This window comes from Osmerus mordax, chromosome 23 (genome assembly GCF_038355195.1).
Source record: "Osmerus mordax isolate fOsmMor3 chromosome 23, fOsmMor3.pri, whole genome shotgun sequence".
Lineage (NCBI taxonomy): Eukaryota > Metazoa > Chordata > Actinopteri > Osmeriformes > Osmeridae > Osmerus > Osmerus mordax.
In genome coordinates, this window is record NC_090072.1 from 6,173,924 (window position 1) to 6,196,120 (window position 22,197).

General features: G+C 47.9%; 1 protein-coding gene across 1 annotated transcript in view; it reads left to right on the forward strand.

The window, feature by feature from the left end:
• The first annotated feature begins 13,874 nt into the window (after positions 1-13,874).
• ppargc1a (peroxisome proliferator-activated receptor gamma, coactivator 1 alpha) overlaps positions 13,875-22,197 on the forward strand; it is a 33,867-nt gene continuing 25,544 nt past the window's right edge. Inside the window, exons 1-2 of the mRNA XM_067261146.1 lie at positions 13,875-13,913; positions 16,437-16,493. Of these exons, the coding sequence (XP_067117247.1) occupies positions 13,875-13,913; positions 16,437-16,493 (96 nt within the window). The remainder of the gene's footprint in view (positions 13,914-16,436; positions 16,494-22,197) is intronic.

Sequence of the window (22,197 nt, forward strand, 5' to 3'; positions counted from 1 at the left end):
GGTCTGGGAGGCAAGGCCCGACAGGCTTTAAGGGTTATTGACACAGCGACTCCAGAAATAAGTGCTTATGTCAGTCCAGTGTTCTTCAGTTCAAACATGAAGACAGCAGCTCCTTCACACAGAAGCACCTGCTGATCTGTGAGTTCACAACGACTCAGTTACCATGGTAAAATGTGGAGAATGATCTGAACTTCATGCTGTTAATCGGATGATAGATCTGTGCACTATGGTTCAGGTTCATGACCTTTATGGACCTTTGTGGATGTAGTTCACTGATCTAATGCATTGTTGCAACCAAAAAAATACAGAAAAACAAGAACCAACAATCTCTTTTGATATTGTTTACATACAGGATATCTTACTCCAGGAATTCTCTAAGCACTTTCGCATAACATGGTCGTGGAAACCTGCACGCTGTTTTAGCAAATCAGCACAAGTTGTTGTCCCGTAAACACACCTTAGATGGTGTGACTTGATAGCATCCTACGATAACTCCACCCTTGCTGAACACAACACCACCCTGAGGGGGTGGGGGGGGTCTCTACTTCAAGCCCAGTGAACCCGGAGTAACCGTGGTGGTAGGGACTGTGGGAAGTGGGAGGGTTCTGTCATGTGGAGGTTAGGCACGCCAGGTGCTTCCGTCAGCTGATGCCGTCTGATAGGACGATGAGAAGAACCCAGTGTAGCCATCTCCGTCTGTCACGCAACTGCTTGTGTGTGATTTAATCAACATGTTCAACTAGCCTGACAAGCGCTGTTGTCCTGCTTTAGGCACAAAAAACTTTTAACCGGACCCATATAGACTTACACACGCTTAGCCATTGGATCCCCTTAAAGGGGCATTTCACTCAAAATACCTCTTTTTACAAGTTTATAAGTTCACTATGCATCCAATGTAAAAATCTGTCCCTTATTTATTTATGTTTTTAAATACATACATCAAACATCCCTGCTTTTCCCATTGTGGGGACAGGAGGGGGGGGGGGGCAGGTACGGGGGCCACGGCGGTGTGGCGTGGGGGCAGCGTACCGCGGCGATAGGTAGCGATAGATATCACCCGAGCTGTGAAGTGTGACGAGCGAGGCACGGCAGGAATCCGATCTCCGTCTGAGGAAACAGAAGGGAATGCTGATGTGGACACACTCACCTGTGGAGGGACACACACCACCGATGTAGCAGAGGAGTGGATGAACGATAGAATACAAAAGATGAGAAATGGGGGGGAGGGAGAGAGAGATACTGAGAGAGAGAGAGATACTGAGAGAGAGAAAGACAGAGAAAGAGAGAAGAGAGAGAGAGAGAGAGAGAGAGAGAGCGAGAGAGAGAGAGAGAGAGAGAGAGAGAGATACTGGGAGAGAGAGAGAGAGAGGAGAGAGGAGAGCCGTGACTGGGCTGACCCTCGAGGTGTTTCTCAGATTCCACTTCAGTCTGCATTTGATACCGAGGTACATTTATTTTATGGCCGTTATAAAGTCGTAGTGCCCCCATGTAGTTGATGTCTGGAACAGAGGGAAGGAGAGCTATATTTGTATGATCCGGTGGCTTTGGCAGCTTTATGAGAGCCACGACTTGAGCCCATTACACAGTGTGTATTTGTTCAGGCAGCGCTAGGCCTCCTCGTAAGCAAAAGTACCGGCGGTTTTGTTTTATGAGCTTGCTTCATGTGAGGTGCACATTCTCTCTGTGTGAGGCTGATACAAAATGGCCGCCCCTCAGCTCTCAAATTGATCATAATTGCATTCCTAAACTCGCGCTCAGCGGGGGCATTGCATTTGCTGTTATTGACTTTGTCCAATAAACACATTCAAAGGAGGGTTTCTCCTGCGTTTTCATTACAGCGTCGTCAATTACTGCCTGTTATGCCAAGCATGTTGCAAATAAAATGAATGAGGTAATTTCCCAAATGCCATTTAAGACCTGCTCTCTGTTTGAGGCGTCAGTGTGTTTACTACGGCTCCGGTTCTGCGTACGACTGCGTTTGCGGCTGTGCAGACTTCCGACAGCCTCACCAGGGCTGCCTCTTTGCGTCTGTGACTCTCACTCGAGTCACACAGAGGACCAAGTAATTAAACTACGAGAAGGAAATCCTTTATCCTTCGGTTTGTGATAGGGGACGGAAGAACAGCGGTGAATTTATGGTTCATAAATCATGCTAATGAGAACAATTACCTCACACATCCGCTTCAACCCCCTCCCCCCCCCCACCTCTCTCTTTTGTTGGAGAGATGAAGCTCTCTGCCTCTCCAGGCCCCTTCCTGCCTCTAAACAGGACAGAAATGGAGCCGGGGCGGGCCAATCCCCAAGCCTCCATGCCACCACTCTGCCATTTCACTCTTCCACTGGACGGATGAATCCTTGGTCAGTCTGAGCGAATGCTCTCTCTTAGCTCCACGAAGACACAGTGCTGCAGAGTGGCCTGGCGCTGCTGTGTAACTCAGTGATACGGCACGGTGGGTCGGAATGACGAGGTTGTGCGTGTGTGTGGATGACAGGGAGGGTCACTGGTAAGAACCTTACGGAGCGTTGCTCATCCTCAGCCATTAAGTCGCTTTAGCAATATACTGTTATGACTTTTAGGTTCATGTTGTGTCAGACCGCTTGTGTTTGCGTGTCTGTCTGGTTCCACATCTGTGCTTGATTGTTGATGTCTGGGTAGTGTGTGTATATGTGTTTTATGTTTGAATATTAAGTTGTTTGTTTGCCTCGGAAAGAGAGGGGTTTAAACTCTTCTGAAGCTGTCAAAACTGCTGAAACAAGATGTATTGATTATTGGAGGACAGACTCAGAACAATCAGCATGAATTAAACTCCTCAAGGTCTTAAGATGGATTAGTTATTCTACCCCCAACCACCGTAACCATGACGCGTGGTTGTTGTTGTTTAGCACCGGGATGAAGAACAGGGAGAGCGAGGGAGGGAAAACTAATGAGGGGAAAGCCAACAACAATGTCAACATAGCTGATAACCAGCTCCTTGATAACCAGCTCCTTGGGCCCCAATATTATTGATCATGAAAAGGGTTTCTGCTCAACTTCACCATGAGACTGCGCTGCCTCCTCATGCCTCCTGATAGCCAGCTGTTTCCCGCGCCGCGCAATTACAGCCCATGTAAGGTATTGTTGTTGTGATGAGAGGAGGAAGGCTATTCGAGACTCGGCGCCTCATTACGTATGCCTGTAAGTGGATGTGAGGCACAATTAAAGACTGAAACAAAGCCTTTGTCTCGAATCAGATGTGATGAAACCCCAAATTATCATTAGTTCCACGAGTTTGTTTGGTTGCTGAATGCTGGAAAATCAAATGGCCTGTGTCTGTCTTTGGGGATTTTGAGTTTTTTTTTTCTCTCCCTCTTCCTCCTTACTCATGGAGTCGACTCTCTCTAGCTAATTAATTTGCAAATTTTATTCTCAATAAAGTGCTTACAAAAAGATAATTGTGACTTTATTAACAGTTTCTTGGGCAGCAGATGGTGTTCTGCAAGCCTGCCATGTTGAATTAGTGATGACGCACACATTTTATGTGCTTTCTACTGTGGCAAGCCATAAAAATCCCCATTAAGGCCACTAATTAATACTACCTCTCTCAACAGTATACCCAGCAATTTCACCCCAAATTAGTGCAACAAACACAAGCCTATAGGTAAGCTCTACATTAGAATGGACCTTTCTTCTCTCCACGTTAGCAGTATTTGCATTTGTGCTAGCAATCCCCATAATTATCTTCATTGTGTTCTATATTAAGAGCAATTAAATGCCTATTAAAGATGCCAAAGCATTTGTAGCCTTGTTTGTGCTCAGCATTTACAAGACGGCACGGCTCCTCGGAGCCAAATCTCTGCAAACTCCACGACTTAATCCCTCCAATGTTTTATTAAAAACAAATTATGTCCGACTGCGCCGCCGGTAATCCTGCACGTCCAGTATTGGTAACAGCCTGAAGGAGAGCGCTAGCATTTTAATTAAGAGCACAAATAAGGAGGCAGCAAAGTGTGCGGATTAGCGTGTTTACTCTGCGCTGAGAAAAAAAAAGAGGAAGAAGCAGAAAAAAAAAAAGAATCATCCGCATTTAATTTTTCTATCTTAGTTTGAATCAGTTCCAAGCGCACAGTGACTTGACATCTTTTGGGTCATTAAATGTATGATCCCTTTTGGCAGAGAACTTGATAAAGAAAGTGAAGTGATGAAGTAGGTGAGAGAGAGAGAAAGAGAGAGAGAGAGAGAAAAAGAGAGAGGGCTAGATGTACAGTAATAGGAGAGAGTGAAGAGAGAGAGAGGGAGAGGATGAAAGAGAGGGAGAGGTGATGCGCTCTTAGAGGTTTCCCCCTGTTTCACTCCAGTTCCCAGACTTCCCTGGTAGAAGTCACGGCCGCTGTCTGATCAAAGGTTCTGGCTCCTTACGCCTACTGGTTCCTGTCTGTTCTTGATCTCCATCGATGTGGGAGTTAGTGGACTAAAGCTCCATCTTCCTGCATCCCTCTAAACCCTCTCTCACCAGGCAGCATGGGAAGTCATGCTAAGTTCATGGACAGTATTTATTCTTCTGAGCTCATGGATATGTGGCAGGAAGGTCATGGTACAATGTGCCACAGTAGGGGGGCGTCGGCCTGGGTGATCCACGCAGGCGTGAACGGGGGAACCTAGTCAGAGATCCGAACACTTGGTGCTCTCAGCTGATGCCAGGACTCCAGCTCGGGGGGGGGGGGGGGACGGGGGGGGGGGGGGGGACGGACGACTGTCTGAGATAAAGAAGGCAACAGGCCAACTGGAGGAGGCTGTTCACCACAGAACGGCTGTTTGTTTGGATCAATGCTATCCTCTCTCTCCATAACTCCAAAGAAAAGCACTTTCAAATGTGCGTTCTGTTGTATCCCCACTGCAAAACCAGGGACTTGTAGTCCCCTCCGTGGCTGAGAGCCCAGCTAAGGGTAAACCAAGGGGAGGAGGGGGGGGTTTCACATTAGCTCTCTCTTTTACTGATCATCCAATATGCATTTTATATGCTTCTCTTTTCTGAGTGGCTGTCTCTTTGCCCTTACAGCCCTAAGAACTTGTGAAGTTGTCTTTATGGCTTTTCTCAACTTTCTTAATACCCGGCGAAATGCCAGTATCGGAGTCGTATTACTGTTACAATGAGCGTTTTTTGCCCAAAAATGCTAACCTAGCTCTGCCCATCCCTGTTATCAGCCTGCTACCAGAGTTCCCTCACTGCTTATAAATCCACCCAATATTGGTCATTGTGGAGTTCCATAACTGTCTTGCCAAACAAGAATAACAAGAAAAGGCCCGTAATTGCTGAATTTATTGCGCTTCTGAAACCAACTTTCAAACAACTTTCTCTTCTCTCCATTAATAGGAAATATGGTAATTAGCTTTTCACTCATTCTCTCATATAACGGAGGGCTGATATGACTTATTCATACCCAAGAATCAGTATCATTGTTGTCTGTCCGTGTTTGACTACAGTAAACGAGGTGACTGATTCTGGCAGACTCTGAGCCTTCCCTCCCTGTCCTGCCCCCCCCCCGGGGGAGGGTACACATCAACGGCATCATTAACGTCGCCCTCTTTCATCCAGGCTGGAGTCAACCTGATGAGACTCCGAGACTCACACGTAACCAGTTTGAGAGACGAGGAAGGTTCATTTATTCCAAACAAAATGAAATTAGGCTGCCTCTTGAGTGACATTTATGGACGTGACACCTGCTGTGTCGGCTTGTTTACAAAGTAACACCTCACAAAAGATAGCGAGCTGGTTTGTTGTGGCGGTGGCAGTGCGAGTGCTCAACCTCCCGCCTCGCTCCCTCGCTCCCTCGCTCCCTCCCTCCCTCCCTCCACTCCCTGGTGGATGAGGGCACGGGTGAGGAACCGGGCTCCGGGGCTAATGAAGAAGAGGACGTCACGGGCGACGTAGCGCAGCGAACACACGTCCTTGCGCCGGCGCTCAGGCTGGGGTGTCACAAGAAGCTTCCATCGTCACCTACCCCCCAGACGTCCAATCACGCGTAACATCCCACCGTTTACCCTTCATAGAGCTGCATGCTCCCTTTGACGGCCCTCGCTCACAGAATGAGACCGGGCTGCAGATACAGTCAGAGGGAGGTATAGTGACGCTCGCTGGACACTCGAATAGATAAGCACGCACGTAGCCATGTGCATGCATTCACCCTTGTGTACGTGGTTTTTGCACTTGAATACAATTTCACATACACACACACACACTTACACACACACAAATACATTCACACACATACACTCACAGTAATACACACACGACACATCACCCCCACCAGCTTTCTCCCCTGGCTTTTCTGTTTGGGAGGGAAGATAAATATCCCCATAATAGAAAAAGCCTGCTCTTGATGCATTTTCAACAGTCCACTGCTTCAATTACATGTATTTACTTACAAGTCAGAATTTATTTTCTGCCTGCTGCGGTCCGATTTGTTTTGAGTGGTAAATGAAAAGGTCTCCGGCACTATTGTGGCAATATTTTAATGCTTCGCCTCACCAGCTTGCCTCCCCCAACGTCAGTTCTCAGAACTTTATACATGCAAATTGTTTAATAAATCAGCTGGCTGGAGAACGGTGGAGAACTGAGGGGGTGGGGTGTCTGTGTGTGGTGGGGGTGGGAGTGGGCGGTGGGAAGGGTGGGATGCAAGGAGTTACACCTCTCACTTAAAGGAGCAATTTACAAATGGGTATGTAGGTACTGAGATGTAGGGGTATGTAGGTCTAAAAAATAATAACTCCCTCTATGTAATCCTGTGTGATACTTGGGGGAAACAGGGATTTGACACGCTGAATTATTTGATTCTGGTTCTGTGGCTGAGAAGGCCATGTTACTGCGCCATCAACTGGAAACAGACGCATTATGCAAAGCTATCTTCTAAACCGCGGTTGGATGCTACTGTGTGTGTATATGTATATAGAAGATGTCAGTCTATGGATATCTGAGGACACGGTTCAGCAGCCATGCTAGCGGGAGGCGAGCTTATTTAGATCATGATTATAGCTCTGTCTCAACACCAGCTCTCCTGTGACAGCACTGTTAGCCGCTTGTCTCCTTGCTCAGTAACCGCTGCTCTCCACACCGGCTACCGCGCTGGCTAATGCTAACGCACGGCTAAATGCAATGGTGGCATGCCTGCCAACTGGCTAATCCTTATGATAGTATTGTCATGTATCTAAAGCTTTTAACCAGCTGGAGTTTATATGTGGTCCTCCTACAAAATAAACGTGGAACTGGTCACATGGTCTGGGGGGGGGAAGTGGGTGGAGTTTGTGTTGATCATCCGCTGACCTCATTGGTCGTTCAGTTGACTAATCACTGGTTAAAGAGCCGTGTTATAGCCTGCATCTGGTTACTAGCAGTTTAACCATTCTAGGCTTCAAAGTCACATTGGCCAATTGATTGCCATCTAAAATGGATTGCTGGTTCTCTAAGGTTTGTCTGTGTTGGACTGAAAATCGAGGAGCACTGTAATAAGCAATAAGATTTAACCGCTGGTAGATTACCATTGGCCACTCTGTGTAATTGTGGGACATGTGCTGCAAACTTGTTAAGTGGGGTAGAGATCTGGAGAACGGAGAATGTTAAATATTGAAGTAGTTGCCCGAGGACTAATGAAATTAACAATGCAAGTAAACATCTCTCTCTCTCTGTTTCTCTCTCTCCCTCTCTCTCCTTTTCCCTCTCCCTCACTCTCCGTTGCTCTCCCTCACTCTCCCTCCTTTCTCCTCTCTCTTTCTGGATTAATATGGTAGAGAGCTTGAGGGGACGTTGAAGAGGGGGTCCACAGGGACATGTGTGTGTGTCTGGGATAGGGGGGTTATCCAAGGTCAGGCACCCCGGTAACAACATCATCTCACACAGCTCCGATCACTTCAGGGCCAAACACACACACACACACCCAGGTTGGTACTGGAATAAAAGACCTCAGAACTTCAGCCTAACCTTTTCACTTTCCAAGGCAGGCCCAGGACACTGGAAGCGGGGTCGTTCCCTAACATCCGTTTGCCACAAATGTTGCAACAGTCGCTGAGGCAGCCGTTCCTCATCCAGTGTACAGGATCAGTGTCTACCTACAACATGTTTGAAGTTAAGCTCTTTCCCCTACAGCGGTAGAGAAATAAGACTTGGCCTTGAACTGTGAGTGTGCTGAAAGACCAGTGTGGAAATATGACAATATCCAATATCCACTAGCTCAGGGGGAGATCTAACTGTGTCAGTACAAGCTTATTTCCCCTGTTGTCCTGCGTTTTTGGAAGAGTGTGCATTTGTTCTGTGGTTCTGCTCTCGTTGGTTCTTTCTACCGGAGCCAGACCAAGGCTCTCTCTCTCTCCTTGGCCGAGCCTCACCCCTAGCTGCTCCTGGAACAGGCCCCGGACGCTGGACGGCAGGAGAGCCAGCTCCGCCCCATGATACACGCTTCCTCAGGGCAACACCGGACAGCTGGCGCCCAGGGCTGCACACACAACTGCATCCACACGCGTCCGTATTCCTTGACACACACATGCAACACATGCTCTCGTGTGTGGCTGTTTCGTGTCATGCACACACCACACACACACACACACACAGGGGGTCAGCACTGCTGTCGGCTGTGCCGGTCCGGTTACTGGTTGGCGGCGGCTGGTGCCTGTCCCAGCGCTGGAGGGTAGGAGGGCTCCTCCCCCTGAAGAGAGCGGCCCGCTGCAGATGTGCCTCTCAGGGGCCCGGAGGAAAGCCCGTTCTACCGCTGCTCCTGTGAAAAGAGAAGCTTAACAAATCAATTTCGCCCCCATTAATCTGCTTTCCCCTCCTTTTGTCATTCCCACTTTCTAGTCGTTATCTGAGGCTGGTAAACTGTGACTTAAACCACAGGATTTAAAGCGATGTTATTATTTTTGTGTTGTTGTTCTTTAAAAGGGTTGAATACTTTGGTTCCATGCCTTGAAGGGGAATGGCACATTGAACTTGACCCAGCGACTCTGCCTCCAAAGGATGGTTCGGTTCGCACTGCCAAAGAAGTAAACAACATTTTGACCATATTGTTTTCTTTGCCGCCAGGCTTTCAGTGTTATCCCGCTCTGTCGGTGGCGTCCATCTTGGCAGGTTAAGATCCAAATCCTCTTCCCCAGAGAGCGGCCTGTTGTCAAACATCAGCTCGGGGTTCGGTTTTGCTCACAAAGCCCGTTCTCACAGTTCGTCGTGCACATGAATATTCATGTCATATTCCTTGGCTGAATAAACAGCCATTAAAAACAACCGAGGGGATGATTAGTTCACAGGGTTGTTATTAAGTCCACCCACTCCTTCACGTACAGAGGAGTGGATGGAAAACACAGCAGTACCTGAAGACTGTGGCGGGGAGAGGTACGTAGCTTACTCGCGGGATATTATTAGACGGTAGGTGTATTATAGATGCTTCCATAAGTGGCTTAAAGCATTCTGAAGCTACGGTTTGTTCTGCAGGCTTGTACCCTTCAACTTTCTAAAGCACACTCATCTCTACACAGTTCATCTGCTGTGGAGAGTGAGGCGGGAGTAATGATCTGCAGGATCCTGGCAGGCCAGAGGTTCCATCATCCCCATTTGGCCACGCCACCCAGTGCATCATTTTCACCACAACCTGTAATCTTTCCTTGCGAGACCGAAACGTACACTCCGATTGGTCCAGCTTCCCAGGTGCCTTGGAGACACTTCCTGGTCCTTTAATAAGGTGCAAAGAAGGCTTCGTCCATGTCCACAAATCCATTTATAATCATGTGCCCTGGGAATCCGGTCAAGGGTCACTCCGGATCCTGAAATAGGACGAGGTGGAGGGGTCCAGTAGACGTTATCCATCGCTAAAAAGCTTTGGAGAGAGAGAGAGCAAGGGAAAGGATGAGAGTCTCTGATGTCCAAGGCTGGGTGTTTTTTAATTGGTCGCCTAGAGGAGGTTTTTGCACAACAAGTTGACAAGGCCAATTCAAGTGTTGCTCCATTTCGAGAGGAGTGAAGGAGACCCTGGACCGCGAGTTAGAAGACATGTTTTGCACACCCTCATCCTGCATGACTGGTTAAATCTGTATACACAAGGCCCTCTGTCCTGCGATGAGGATGCCGAGAAACTGCAGACAGGAACAAGATCAACAGAATGCAAACGAGAACAGGCGCATTTGAATCCGCCGGCATGCGCGGAATATATTCTTGGGGCTGGTGGGAAGCCTTGTTGTGTCTTGCACCCCCCCTTCATCTGGGGTGTAACACAAAACAATGCATGTCAAACAGGTGCCTGTGAGAAGACTGACTACCCAGGCGGACACGGGCTCAGCCTGGCTGCTGAAGTGGGGATTGATTTTTTAGCCCCTGCTGAGTGTGAGTGACTCGGCGTTTATAATATCGGCGTGTTCCTGAGAGGCAGTGTGTTTTGGTGGGTAGCGGGTGAAGTTTAGCGACCGATGTGGACTGCTGTTAGTAGCTTCCACCTTATAACCCTAGCAGGCAGCCTATCGTGCTTTACCCTGAGAGGTTTGTTCACACAGATCTCAGGCTGATCTTGTTTAGGGAATTACTCTTCTTATCAGGGCAGCCATTTTAGCTTGTCTCCTCCATCGACCCTCCCCCTCTGTTGGTATTAACTAGCAGCTAGCTGTGCGCTATCTTCATCTGTTTTTAGCTCAGGGATTAGCGTAGCGTAGCGGCTAACACAGTTTTTCTCTCGTCTCTTTTTTTTCTTCTTCTTCTTCTTCCTTTTTTTTCAAAACCATTCACTTGTCAGCGTCAAAATTGAGGATTGGATTTTCACGCAACATCAGAGCGGAGCGGGAGGGAGGACTGCAGAGTTCCATTAGAGGGTTCTCCTCCGGGGGCGGCGCTGAACAGCGTTCTGACGGAGCAACGGCAGAGCGCCGCGGCGCGCGCCCCCAGAGAACTCGCTGGTGTCTGATGTTGATTTAGCTGTAGAGCGTCCCTTATTCCCGCACGCGCCCCAATCCAGTTAAAGCTTTGTTGAATTAATTTGGCAGGCCTCTGTCTGAGAGAGAGAGAGAGAGAGAGAGAGAGAGAGAGAGAGAGAGAGAGAGAGAGAGAGAGAGAGAGAGAGGGAGAGAGATACACTCACAAAGACAGAGAAAGGGGGAGGGAGAGACCGAGAGAGAACAACACATTCTTTAGAAGAGAGAAAAAGAGGACAGGGATTTTATGAAGCCATCAAAATTCCACCAGACAAAAAAAAGACAAAAAAGCCTTTTTTGAAACACGTCAGGCAAGGTGGATATCCTGATATGAGGTAAGAGAAAAAATAGAAGGAACAGTCAAGGAATCGACAAAAGCACCTCTCTGTACTGGAAGCGTAGCAAGCTAGTGAATCATCAGTGGGGCTCTGCCATGGAAAGCATGACATGAATACTTATGTCTCATCATGTGATGGGCTGGTTTTAGATACACCTGCAATACCAGCTCTGCACGTGCTCAGTACCTCACAGGACTCAAACACTGTTTAACTCACGACCAGTCCAAAGCAGATGGCTCTATCGTTATTGTCTATCGTATGATAGTGACCCCAAAAGTCAGGTTTGGCTGTGTGGGGGTTGTGTGTGTGTGTGTGAGGGGGGTCATCCTAGTTTTGAATACTGCTCCCACAGCCCCTGTAAACCGTGCATCAGTATTCATGTTCACAGGGAAGCAAACATTGCATCCTCCAATCTGGTTGTAATCTCAAAGCCGAGTCCTGACGAGCATTACAATGAGATGCCAGTGATTATTCTCTCTTAGCACACACACACACACGCACACACACACAAACACACACACCATACAGACAATTATTACACATACATGTTAATGATAAACATACTTACCAATCAGTCATATCCTCCATTAATACACAACTAGATTTATGTTGTAATTTTGTGTGTCAGCGCATCTCTTGCTGCCAGTACAGCCTGCATGATAGAGGTGATCGGATCACAGCTTCTCAGCCACTCAGGGATGCTCTTTAACGGGCCCTTCATGGTTGCTTGTCGTGTGCGTGTGTGTGTGTGTGCACATGTGTGTGAGTGTTTGAGTGTGTGTATGGACCAGGCTGTGTTCAACAACTGTCTAATCACCGCCAGGGCCATCAAACACTGCTTACATCTGCCCTCCAAACCAGCACCTCCCTCATAATAGTGCACCCCCACAAACCTGTGCCCCCCCAGACCAGCACGCCCCATACCAGGAAAATAACAGCCCCCCCCCATACCAGCAGCACCCCTCCATACCAGTGCATTGTTAATTAAACCAGTTTGGCAATTATGATAAACATGCACTTGCCAAACAAATGCACAGCCTTTCCGTCACTCTGCTATGTCAGTGTGAGAGATCTTACAGAGGTTAAGTGTCCCAAGCTCCCGTAGTCCACTGTAAGCTGCAGAGATGTGCCTCTTGGGAGAACACACATTGGGTCACCCTGTGAGGGCTGTCACACTGAGTGCTCAGTTTAGACCTGAGCCACTTGTGGAACCCTTCTGTTCATGTAGTTAAGCCCCCTGAGCTACGGCCTATTCCGGGACCAGCACAACCGAATAGGAGGTCTCAATCATTCAGGAATGAATAAAGGTCGGACGGCTTCATATATGTACATAGTCGTGTGTGTGCGTGCGTGTGTGTGAGGTAGAAAACACGACATAAAATGAAACATCTGTCTTCCTGTCCGTGGCCCCGGGGGGCCTAAGGAGACATTTATAGCAGGCAGCAGCGCAGTCGTTACGTTTGTCATGTAAGTTACACGAGCTGCACCGTGGTCATTACTTCCGTGTCCCGTTTCACTGCTGCCGTCCCCCCCCCCCCCTCCCCTTCACTCCCTCCCCCCTTCACTCCCCCGTTCACACACGGCATAAAGCACATGGACAGCACATGAACTCCCAATCATCCGTCCAACAGTGTACACAATAGGAACAGGAGCAGGACTCATTACACCACGAGGGCTGTTGCGTGCCACATCTCCCGACGCCACAACTGATAAGTCAATTTGTTGCCTCTGTCAAACCCAAGGGACCCTCTGGATCGCGTTGGCGTCCGCGGTAATTGCCGCCGACGTATGAATCCCCCCCCACCCCCTGGCGGCAGTGACACAAGTGCACCCCTGTGTTCCTCTCCACATGGCCCCACTCCGCCCTCTCCTGAGCAGCGCTCTACACAGGCACCGACAAGGACGGCCGTGTCTATTAGGACCCGGATGTTCGGGTCTGTTCCTGTTCTGACATGCAGACATTTTGTCAGCAAACGAACAGGCTTCTGTTTCCCCCATAACATCCGCTGTTATTACAAGACAGACAGTTGGCAAGCTGCGGAGTTGCCGTGTGTCAGTGCTGCGGGAGATGTGGACAGGACCTGGCAGGGGCTCCGGAGGTAGGGGACACAGGTAGTCAGGAGGCTGGGGGGGCATTGGTTGTCTACCAATGCCCTCCCGCAGTCACTAAAGAGAGGGAGAGAGAGAAGACTTTCTTCACTTTTTAATTAAACATGGAGGAAATTGAGCGGCGCCAGAGGCCTGATGCCCTTAATGAAGGCTTGTAAGGTCAACGGAGAATGCTGTGGCATTGCTAAAATGGAGACAGCCACAGAGGTAGAGGTAGAGAGAGAGAGAGAGAGAGAGAGAGAGAGAGAGAGAGAGAGAGAGAGAGGGAGAGAGAGAGAGAGAGAGAGGGAGGGAGGGAGTGAGTGAATGAACGAGAGAGAGGATCCTTCAGGGCTTTTAACAGCTCATGTTACCTGGGTTGCCCATAGAACAGCCTGCGTCTAAAGTGTCTGAGCACCAGACGGGCAACGCAGAGATTTGGGAGGGGGGGGGGGGGGGGGGGGGTTGGGGAGAAACAGGCAAAAGAAAAGGATGAATGCAAGGTTAAAGGAGGGCGAGCGAAAACAGGCGCAATGGGGTTTCCTGTCCTCGAGAGCGCCTTCCGCAATTTCGTAATGAAACCACACTGTCTCTCCTGGCTCGTCACTCGAAAGGTTTATTACTGGAAGGTCATGCGTTGTGCAACACTAGGATTTATATACATGTACTGCCTTTCCTAGAAATGCATAGAGGGTGCTTCCAGAATGGGGGGTGGGGGGAGGCATGGGGTGGGGGGAGGCATGGGGTGGGGAAATGTCTTCTCAAGTCAAATCAAATTTTATTTGTATTTATTTGATGTTACAAGAGGACCAACCTCTGGGCACGAACCTTGGGCCAAAAGCCTGGTGGGGAGAGGAGGGGGTGAGGGATGGGTGCTGATGAAACAACACATTCGGGTGGTATAATCTGTTTTACAATATCTATATATAGCAACAGACATTGAGTGCTGTAGCATGGCACAGCGAGGCGTGTGTGTGTGTTTGTAATGGATGGGTCCTGGGGAGGGTGGGGGGGGGTGATTTATTGCCATGGCGAGGGTAGGCCACAAGTCAGCTGCTAGTGTTTTGACCAGGTGGCGGGGGACAAAGAGGGCATTCCCCCTCCAGAAAAGGCCTGGATAGAAGGTGTGCATCTGTGTGTGTGAAGGCCTGAATGTGCCAATGTGTCTATTTGTGTGTGTGTGTGTGTGTGTGTGTGTATGTACACAAGAGCACGATTTTAATTTAGCTGCATCCACAAGGGCACTCTGAATCAAGCTGCTCTTTCGCAGCCCTCAGCGACAATTGAACTGAAGTCCTGCGCATACGTCTGAAAGGCACACGGCGCCCATTTCCTCCTAATGTGTCAACAGGATGCGGTTCTCACACTGTGCCTCCCATAAGATTGATAATGAACGATTGGCTCATTAACAGAGCCTATTAGCCATGTCCACATGTGCAGTTCCATGAGTGAGCAGAGAGCTCGCCGAACGGACACACCACAATACGAAAACTAATTGCCTTTTAAGACGGAGTCTGTATTTTCCCCTCTAATTCCCCCAAGGCCTACAGGCGTGTCTTTAGTCGGAAATAATTGCTGCAATTTTCCTGACATTTCTCCCATTTTCATGAGCAAAAGTGACATGAAACTCCTGAATTCCTTGAAATATACCCCCGTCCTCCCCTCCTTCAGTTTCAGCTGCAAGAGACAGTCAAACAGGGCTGCACCTGTTCCACAGCTTTGAAACGTTGAAATCCACATGAAAAAAAAAAACACTTTGAAACTCTCATCTCATGTTTCACACACGTTTGTTCACGTTGCCAGCAAGTCAAACGCTATCTGCATTATTTGATATTTGCATCATGTGTTTGTGTTTCCAAAAGAAAACTCTGTATCTTCGTCTAAAACAAGCTTCAGTGGACAATCCAGGAAGCTACATGGTTAGGGAGGAGGGTACAGGATTGCCAGACTATGTCCCTGTAGTCCATAATGAAGAGGAGGACCCTTAACTAACAGAGATGTCAACATCTTAAGATGATATCGACTCATACACGGAGACCCAGCTTCTCCACCACCAGTTAGTTCCTTTCAAGCCAGCCCTATGCTATATAACCTTTACATCTGTCCACGCGTGTCTTTGTAGTGGAAAACCCGGCGTGATACTTGAGAACACGGGCCACCCGTGTCTCATTGACTTTTCAGAGGAAGTGGGAGCCTTTGTTGTGCTCGAGCCAAGCTTGTGTGAATTCGACCTCTGCCTCCCCTGAACCCCAGAAGTCAGATACCGAAATGCTGACAGACAACCAACACTGTGAGATTAGAAGGAAAGAGGAAAGGGGAAAAAAAACTGCCTCAGGCTTTGTTTGTGTGTAGCTTGTGGTATTACCACAACAACATATGGCCGCCAAGCTGTAGATTCACTGAGCTTGAGCTGGACAGTTGGTCGACGGTGACTCTCTCTAACGGGAGATTGGCTCGAGCTATCGCAGGAGGAATTAACGGATTTGAGTTACTACAGACACAGCTGATAGACACAAGTAAATGGGATTGTTGGCAGCATGGTTACAGAACGTGAAGACGTCATTCCTGAGAGGATTGGAGAAGTGTAATCGTGGCAATAAAAAAAAAAAAAATCCATCTGGTTTACTAAAGGACTACAACCAAATTGCTTACACCCGTCCACTTTTCTGCCATCCCCTGTTTGGTTTGGGGTGTGATTTGGGATTCCTAGTTTTAATCCAGTTGTGTGCAAACCATACAAAGCCATTTGCCAAGCATTTGATCAATGCAAATACATGGAAGTTTGCTAATTCCGTTTCCAACATCCCTCCGAGCAGAGTAGCCTTCATCCAGGCTAGCTCCCTGAAATTCTAATTCACATTGTGGACTCTCTGTTCAGTCCCTTTACCTTCATTAACGGAGATGCCTCCCAGCCTCTTTAAAATTCAGGGGTCTCGCCTCCATCTAATCTGCTAGAACGAGGAGGTGGGTGTACTGATGGCGAGGGGTGCTCCTGAAGAGGTTTACCTCCCGAGCTACACCTAAGCTTTGACACACCGCCGGTCTTTTGAAGTTTCCCTGACGGTACGTGACGTGAGCCCTGTGGATCCCGACAGAACCAGTACCAAGAGCAGGCCAGGGCGCAAACGCAGGACTCCGGGGAGCGTTCCCTGGTACCTGGAGTCTATTTCATTCTCAGGTGAACGAGATAAATCATGTTCCCCAACAAAGACTTCAGACAACAAAAGCCCTCATTGAAGACAGAAACTGCTTTGCTCTCCGCTTTCAGTCGTGATGACTCAGGGGTGACCAGTTGTCTAACAAGCTAACGTCATTTGTGAGACACAAAGTCTTTCTTGTCAAGGATAACTTGGACTAATAACTGATATTTAGAGACAAGCCTTCCCCCAAATTCCCAGTGAAGATCTGATCACATGAAAGGGTCTCCTCGCTGTGCGAACGCCCTAGTGAAGCGAGACCTCACCGTACAGAGAGGCCCGCCTTACAGTAATTTATGACGTCCGCTCTGCGCCTTCGCCACCTCGCCATCGCAACTCTCTCCCCTTGTCCGTGAAGTGAGACGGGGAGATTATTAATGCCTTCGCGAGTCCTCGCGCTTTCCTGACACACTTGACTCTTTTTAATAAATGATGTCCCATATTTTCCCCATTCATTATAATGTCATTAAGACATATTAATTCCCCCCGCTGTTTTAACCTTTAGCTTGCGTTACCACAGGGGCCTCTGGCGACGGCAGGCCCCGGCTCGCTGTTCTACACCTCTCAAGTGTTGTACCACTTAAATTATGGGGCCAACCGAGGGGCCGTTATGTAATAAGCCTCTTTAAAAATAAACGAGGACAAAATGACGACTCGCCTCGCTGGCCTGGCCTTGCCTCCCCCCCCCCCCACACACACACACACACCTCCTCCCCTCCCCGCCATCCTTCCACCCCCCTCAGCCATTAGCTCTATGGCTTCTGAAAGTCACAACATCAGAGAACGCGCGGCGCAGAATAGCACCTCGGACCTGGAGGTACAAGGAGAAAGTGTTTCCGTCGTGCGGTGACCCACTTCGAAGCACAAACTGGCCGCAGAAGCATTGGGGCCGCACCGAAGGGGTGCTCTACTTAACTGCACGGTGTTAAACCTCCGAACAAACATGCCACATTAGCGTGAACGGACCCTGGGCTGCGTAGTTGCTTCCGTGGCTTTGTGATGTATCACTGCGCGCGGGGGCGAGTCGATGGAAAAGTAGCTTTTAAAGAGTAATTTATTACCACTTATGCATTTAGCACGATCAATCCCGCTGTGGGTGTAATAGAGCGGATCTCTTCATTTTCCCGCTGTGATAAATGTGCTTTTTGGGATTCTGTAAGTGATCTCACTGCCACAGAGGGTTGAGCAGCTCCGGTCGGCCTGTGAGGGTGGGGAGACGGAGACTGTCTAGGTAGCGGAAAAGGCTAATTGTGTGTATCTATCTGTGACTGTGTCTAGTCTGTGTGTGTGTGTGTGTGTGTACGGCATGTTGTTTGTCTGCAGGTGTGAGTGTGTGTCTGTACGCTGTGTTTGCGTCTGTGTCAATGCATGTGCATGCGCGCGTGTGTCAAGCTTACCTCTGCCCTTGAATCGTCAAGGGAGGCCACAAATGCTTCACTGGTTTAACTGCTCATTTAGAACAGGTGGGTAGATCTAAACACAGCAGGTCCAAGGTCTCATCTCCCCATTCCCTATTCACACCTTAATCATAGCCAGCTAAAAACCTCATCTGTCTCCAGATCCAGGAGCCAGGGACTCATTTTCTCTTTCTCCCCCTAAACATATTGTGCAGAAGCCCATTTGCTGTAAATTGCAGCAATTAATCGCCAAGTCAAACAGGCACCTGTATTACGTCAAGGCATATGAATCCCGGCCTCTCGAATGGCTCTCACTATTCAAAAGGGGTCTTGGGAAACTCAAGCGTACATATTTCAAAATGTGTGTAATGACGGGTAATAAACAGCTAATCACACATTTTAGAATCTCTGAAATGTGGAGGCCAAACTTTCTTGCTGACTATAGTAGCTCAGATCGTCTCTAATGCCCTCCCCCCCCCCACCCTTTTTTTTTTGTCTTTCACACATTTTCAGGTGAGAAGTTCTCTCTGTTCCTGGCAGTGTGTCAGCTCTTTCTACTTTTCAATGGCCAAGAACCGCAGTAAGGCGGCCAACTCAAGCATACCCACTTCAACACATCTCAACTTATTTCTTTCTCAAGTCAGGTACAATATGCACATCTGCTAAATGTGTACTTTGTGACAGGCAAGTGCATTCTTGGACATTTTAAATAGGAGTGTTATCATCATTTTCACCAAATGTTATTTCCTGGGCTCTGAAAGAATAATGTGTACGTGAAGTACAAGTTTTACTTCTACTACTAGTCTTGGTACTGTGATGCATGATGCTATCATAGCTTTTCTCTGCGAACCTACGAATGTGTCACATGTAGCCTGAGTAGAGCCAGCCTGTCTGCACGCCTCTTAAAGAGCCAGTTGGTCAATATGTAGGTGGACATTATAAGTCTAATAAATGTAACCAATTCCTCGAAGTAACCCTGGTGACACTGGTATCTCAATGGCCCATTATAATGAACATGTTCCTATTGGTTCCTTTCAGTTTTTGAGATTAGTGCTCAACTCTAACTGCATTGACATCTTAGGCCTGCGTAAACAGGTGCAAAGACAATGGTGCCGATTTATGACTAACCTTTTAACAAACATGTGCCAGGCTCGGATTTCACCTCTTAGCAGACCAATAAAGAGAGGCCAAAGTTTGGACGCAAGAGTCAGTCATACAGTATATCATTGTAACGACTGCAACAGATGGGAGCAGAAATCGGACCGAAAATAACAAGCCTTTATGTCTTTTGGTTTTAACTCACAATTGGCAACTTTTTTTTTTTACATACTATTTCTGAGTGAATCAGGATACAATTTAGACCACATTACTCTGAAACACCAAAACAGCTCTGTGATTTTCTGCACCATTTCCACTGAGCATCTTACTTGGCATATCTGGTTCTGGCAGTCTCCGAAACGATTAGTTTTGGTGGGAATCTCTGCGTATACCATAATCAGGCCTTCCAATCTGTTCTTTGGGCTGTGCCTCGCTTGCTTACAAATCACCACATATGTCAGCTGCGTTGTGTGGATTCCTAGTTTGGCATTGGGATCGCAGGGCTTTTGTGCGGCGGTCTTCCTGGAAAAGAAGATGAAGGTGATTTCTGCCAGATTTCATGAACCGCCAGTACATTATCCTGTATCAGTCAGGCTTGAATGTTTCCATGCATTTTTATGCCTCCATCCGTATATATGTTGCAGTACCGGCATATAATTCATCCTTGGAAAAAAAAAGGTACAGCTCTCCAGCACCATTCATCACCACATCTATTATTCATTGCTAATATGTTCCTGGTAAATGATAGTAGAGATACAGTTAGGTGTCAACCTTGTTTGGCGAGCTGCCTCGCTGGACGTTTGTCGGTTGGGAGTCTGAGTGGCCTCCTTTGTGGTTCTGCCCAGAGGACAGCTGTTTACAGGCTGTGCTCTCTGTCACAGTACACAAACAACCCTCAGTGTTAGCCAAGACCACACCAAGCCCAGCCACTCTCCTTACTTCTCTCCTGCCCGGGACTAGAACATCAAACCGCACGCGTCAAATTTGTCGTTCGCACCTGCCAAGCGACACAGACGTGAGGGAGCTAAGTTCCCCCTTTGGAATACAACACAAAAAGCATTGTGCCTCCGTCTGCATGCAGCATGTGCGTGTGTGTCGTAGCAGCTCTGTGACAGTATCATGCACCCAATAAAAGACCACCTGTTCTCCTGTGCTAATCTAATCCGGCCTTGCACAGTCTCAATGGTATTTCTGCCGTGTCACATTCCATCGAGCCCTCCACCGCTCGACGGCAAAAGCAGCAGAACCCCCGACAGAGCACCCCCTGACACGCATTGTGACGATTTCACACCCAGGCCTAATCCAGCTGACACCGGCATCACCTTGTCTTTAAATTGCGCTGTGAGTTTGAGGCTCTTTACATGTTGCGGGAGAGAATGCGTCGTCGAATCGTTTCTCCCGCCTACCTGTCAGTCTTCTTTCAGGCTGTCACTTCTTCATGATTAATGTTTTCTCCCGAGCTCGAGTTATTCTCGAGCTCGGGAGGACAAGAGGAGCTGAACACAGCTGGGGAGTCAGGTCGCATCTTCAGAGAACCTGTGTGGAAAAAACATATTTCTGGACAAACTAAAGTAGTTTAATTCATCTCTCAGTCTGTTGAATCAGCTTGTCTCATTTTTGATAGTGTTTTTTGAGTGGAGTTGAAGTGTTCCAAATGGCGGTATAGGTTTTTCTGTCTCTTTCAGCCAGCCATGAGATTTGTTGGAGAAATTCTGTGAGGTCCAAGTCAGGGATGGATCTTTTCACGTTGGAAAAAAACTACTTTGGTTGTTCTTACTCTTCGACAGACTCATTGTTTTCCAATTACTCACAGATCAGCATTTGAAACGATGCTTTCCACCAGACAGCCGGTTCTTATTTACTTACTATTAAGCCCTAATCCCTTGCAAATCATCTACTAATACAGGCAATATGCTCCTAATACTCACTGACCACTACCTACCATTGAACCAAGAAAATAAACTGGATGGAAAGCGCCTCTTAGAAATACGGTTGACGCGTACCAAATGTTCAAATATAATTAAAAGCATTCTTACCATTTAAGGTATGTGTCTGCTCAATGAAGTTCAAAGAACAACTTATGAGGAATGAAAGAGACTGTGTAGACCTAAATTTGGTGCAATCTCTCTCAGTCTGGGGGTCCCAACTGCCCCCTGTTCAGGCGTGGTAATCAATACCAGGAATCAGGTCATTACGCTCTTTTGAGAGCACTTCGCCCCCAATCAATATGTTATTATTTTTCATCTGCTAGCTGTATTTAATACGCTCATTATTGTTTCCTCATCTCTGATTGGATGAGCTCTTAAAGGTCTTCCGTGGTCTGATGCCCCCCCCCCCCCCCCCCCCTCGACCCCCTCTCCCTCTCTACGTCATGTGACAAGAGCTGGTCCTCATTTGCAAGGAGCTTCCTATTTTCTACTTTTCTAGTTTTTGGCCTTTAGCTTTATTTATAGTAGACAGAGAGAGAGAGAGAAATAGAGAGAGAGAGAGAGAGAGAGAGAGAGGAAGACATGCAGGAAATGGCCCGGGCCGGAATCGAACCCATGTCTGTGTTATGGCCTCAGCCTTTGTCCTATGCACTGCCCCTGCAAGCAGTTTCTTGTATGTGTTTTTTGATGGGCTGATCTCTCTGAGAATACATGATGAACTATAGGCTCAACCAGGCTGGCTATGATAGCGAGGAGTGAGGTCTCTAATCTATAAGGAGTGAGGTCTCTAGTCAATATGGAGTGAGGTCTCTAGTCAGTAAGGAGTGAGGTCTCTAGTCTGTAAGGAGTGAGGTCTCTAGTCAGTATGGAGTGAGGTCTCTAGTCAGTAAGGAGTGAGGTCTCTCGTCAGTAAGGAGTGAGGTCTGTTGTCAGTAAGGGGTGAGGTCTCTAGTCAGTAAGGAGTGAGGTCTGTAGTCAGTAAGGAGTGAAGTCTTTAGTCAGTAAGGAGTGAGGTCTCTAGTCAGTAAGGAGTGAGGTCTTTAGTCAGTAAGGAGTGAGGTCTTTAGGCAGTAAGGAGTGAGGTCTCTAGTCAGTAAGGAGTGAGGTCTCTAGTCAGTAAGGAGTGAGGTCTTTAGTCAGTAAGGAGTGAGGTCTAGTCAGTAAGGGGTGAGGTCTAGTCAGTGAGGGGTGAGGTCTAGTCAGTTCATATCGAATTTTCTTTTTTTCTTTTTTTAT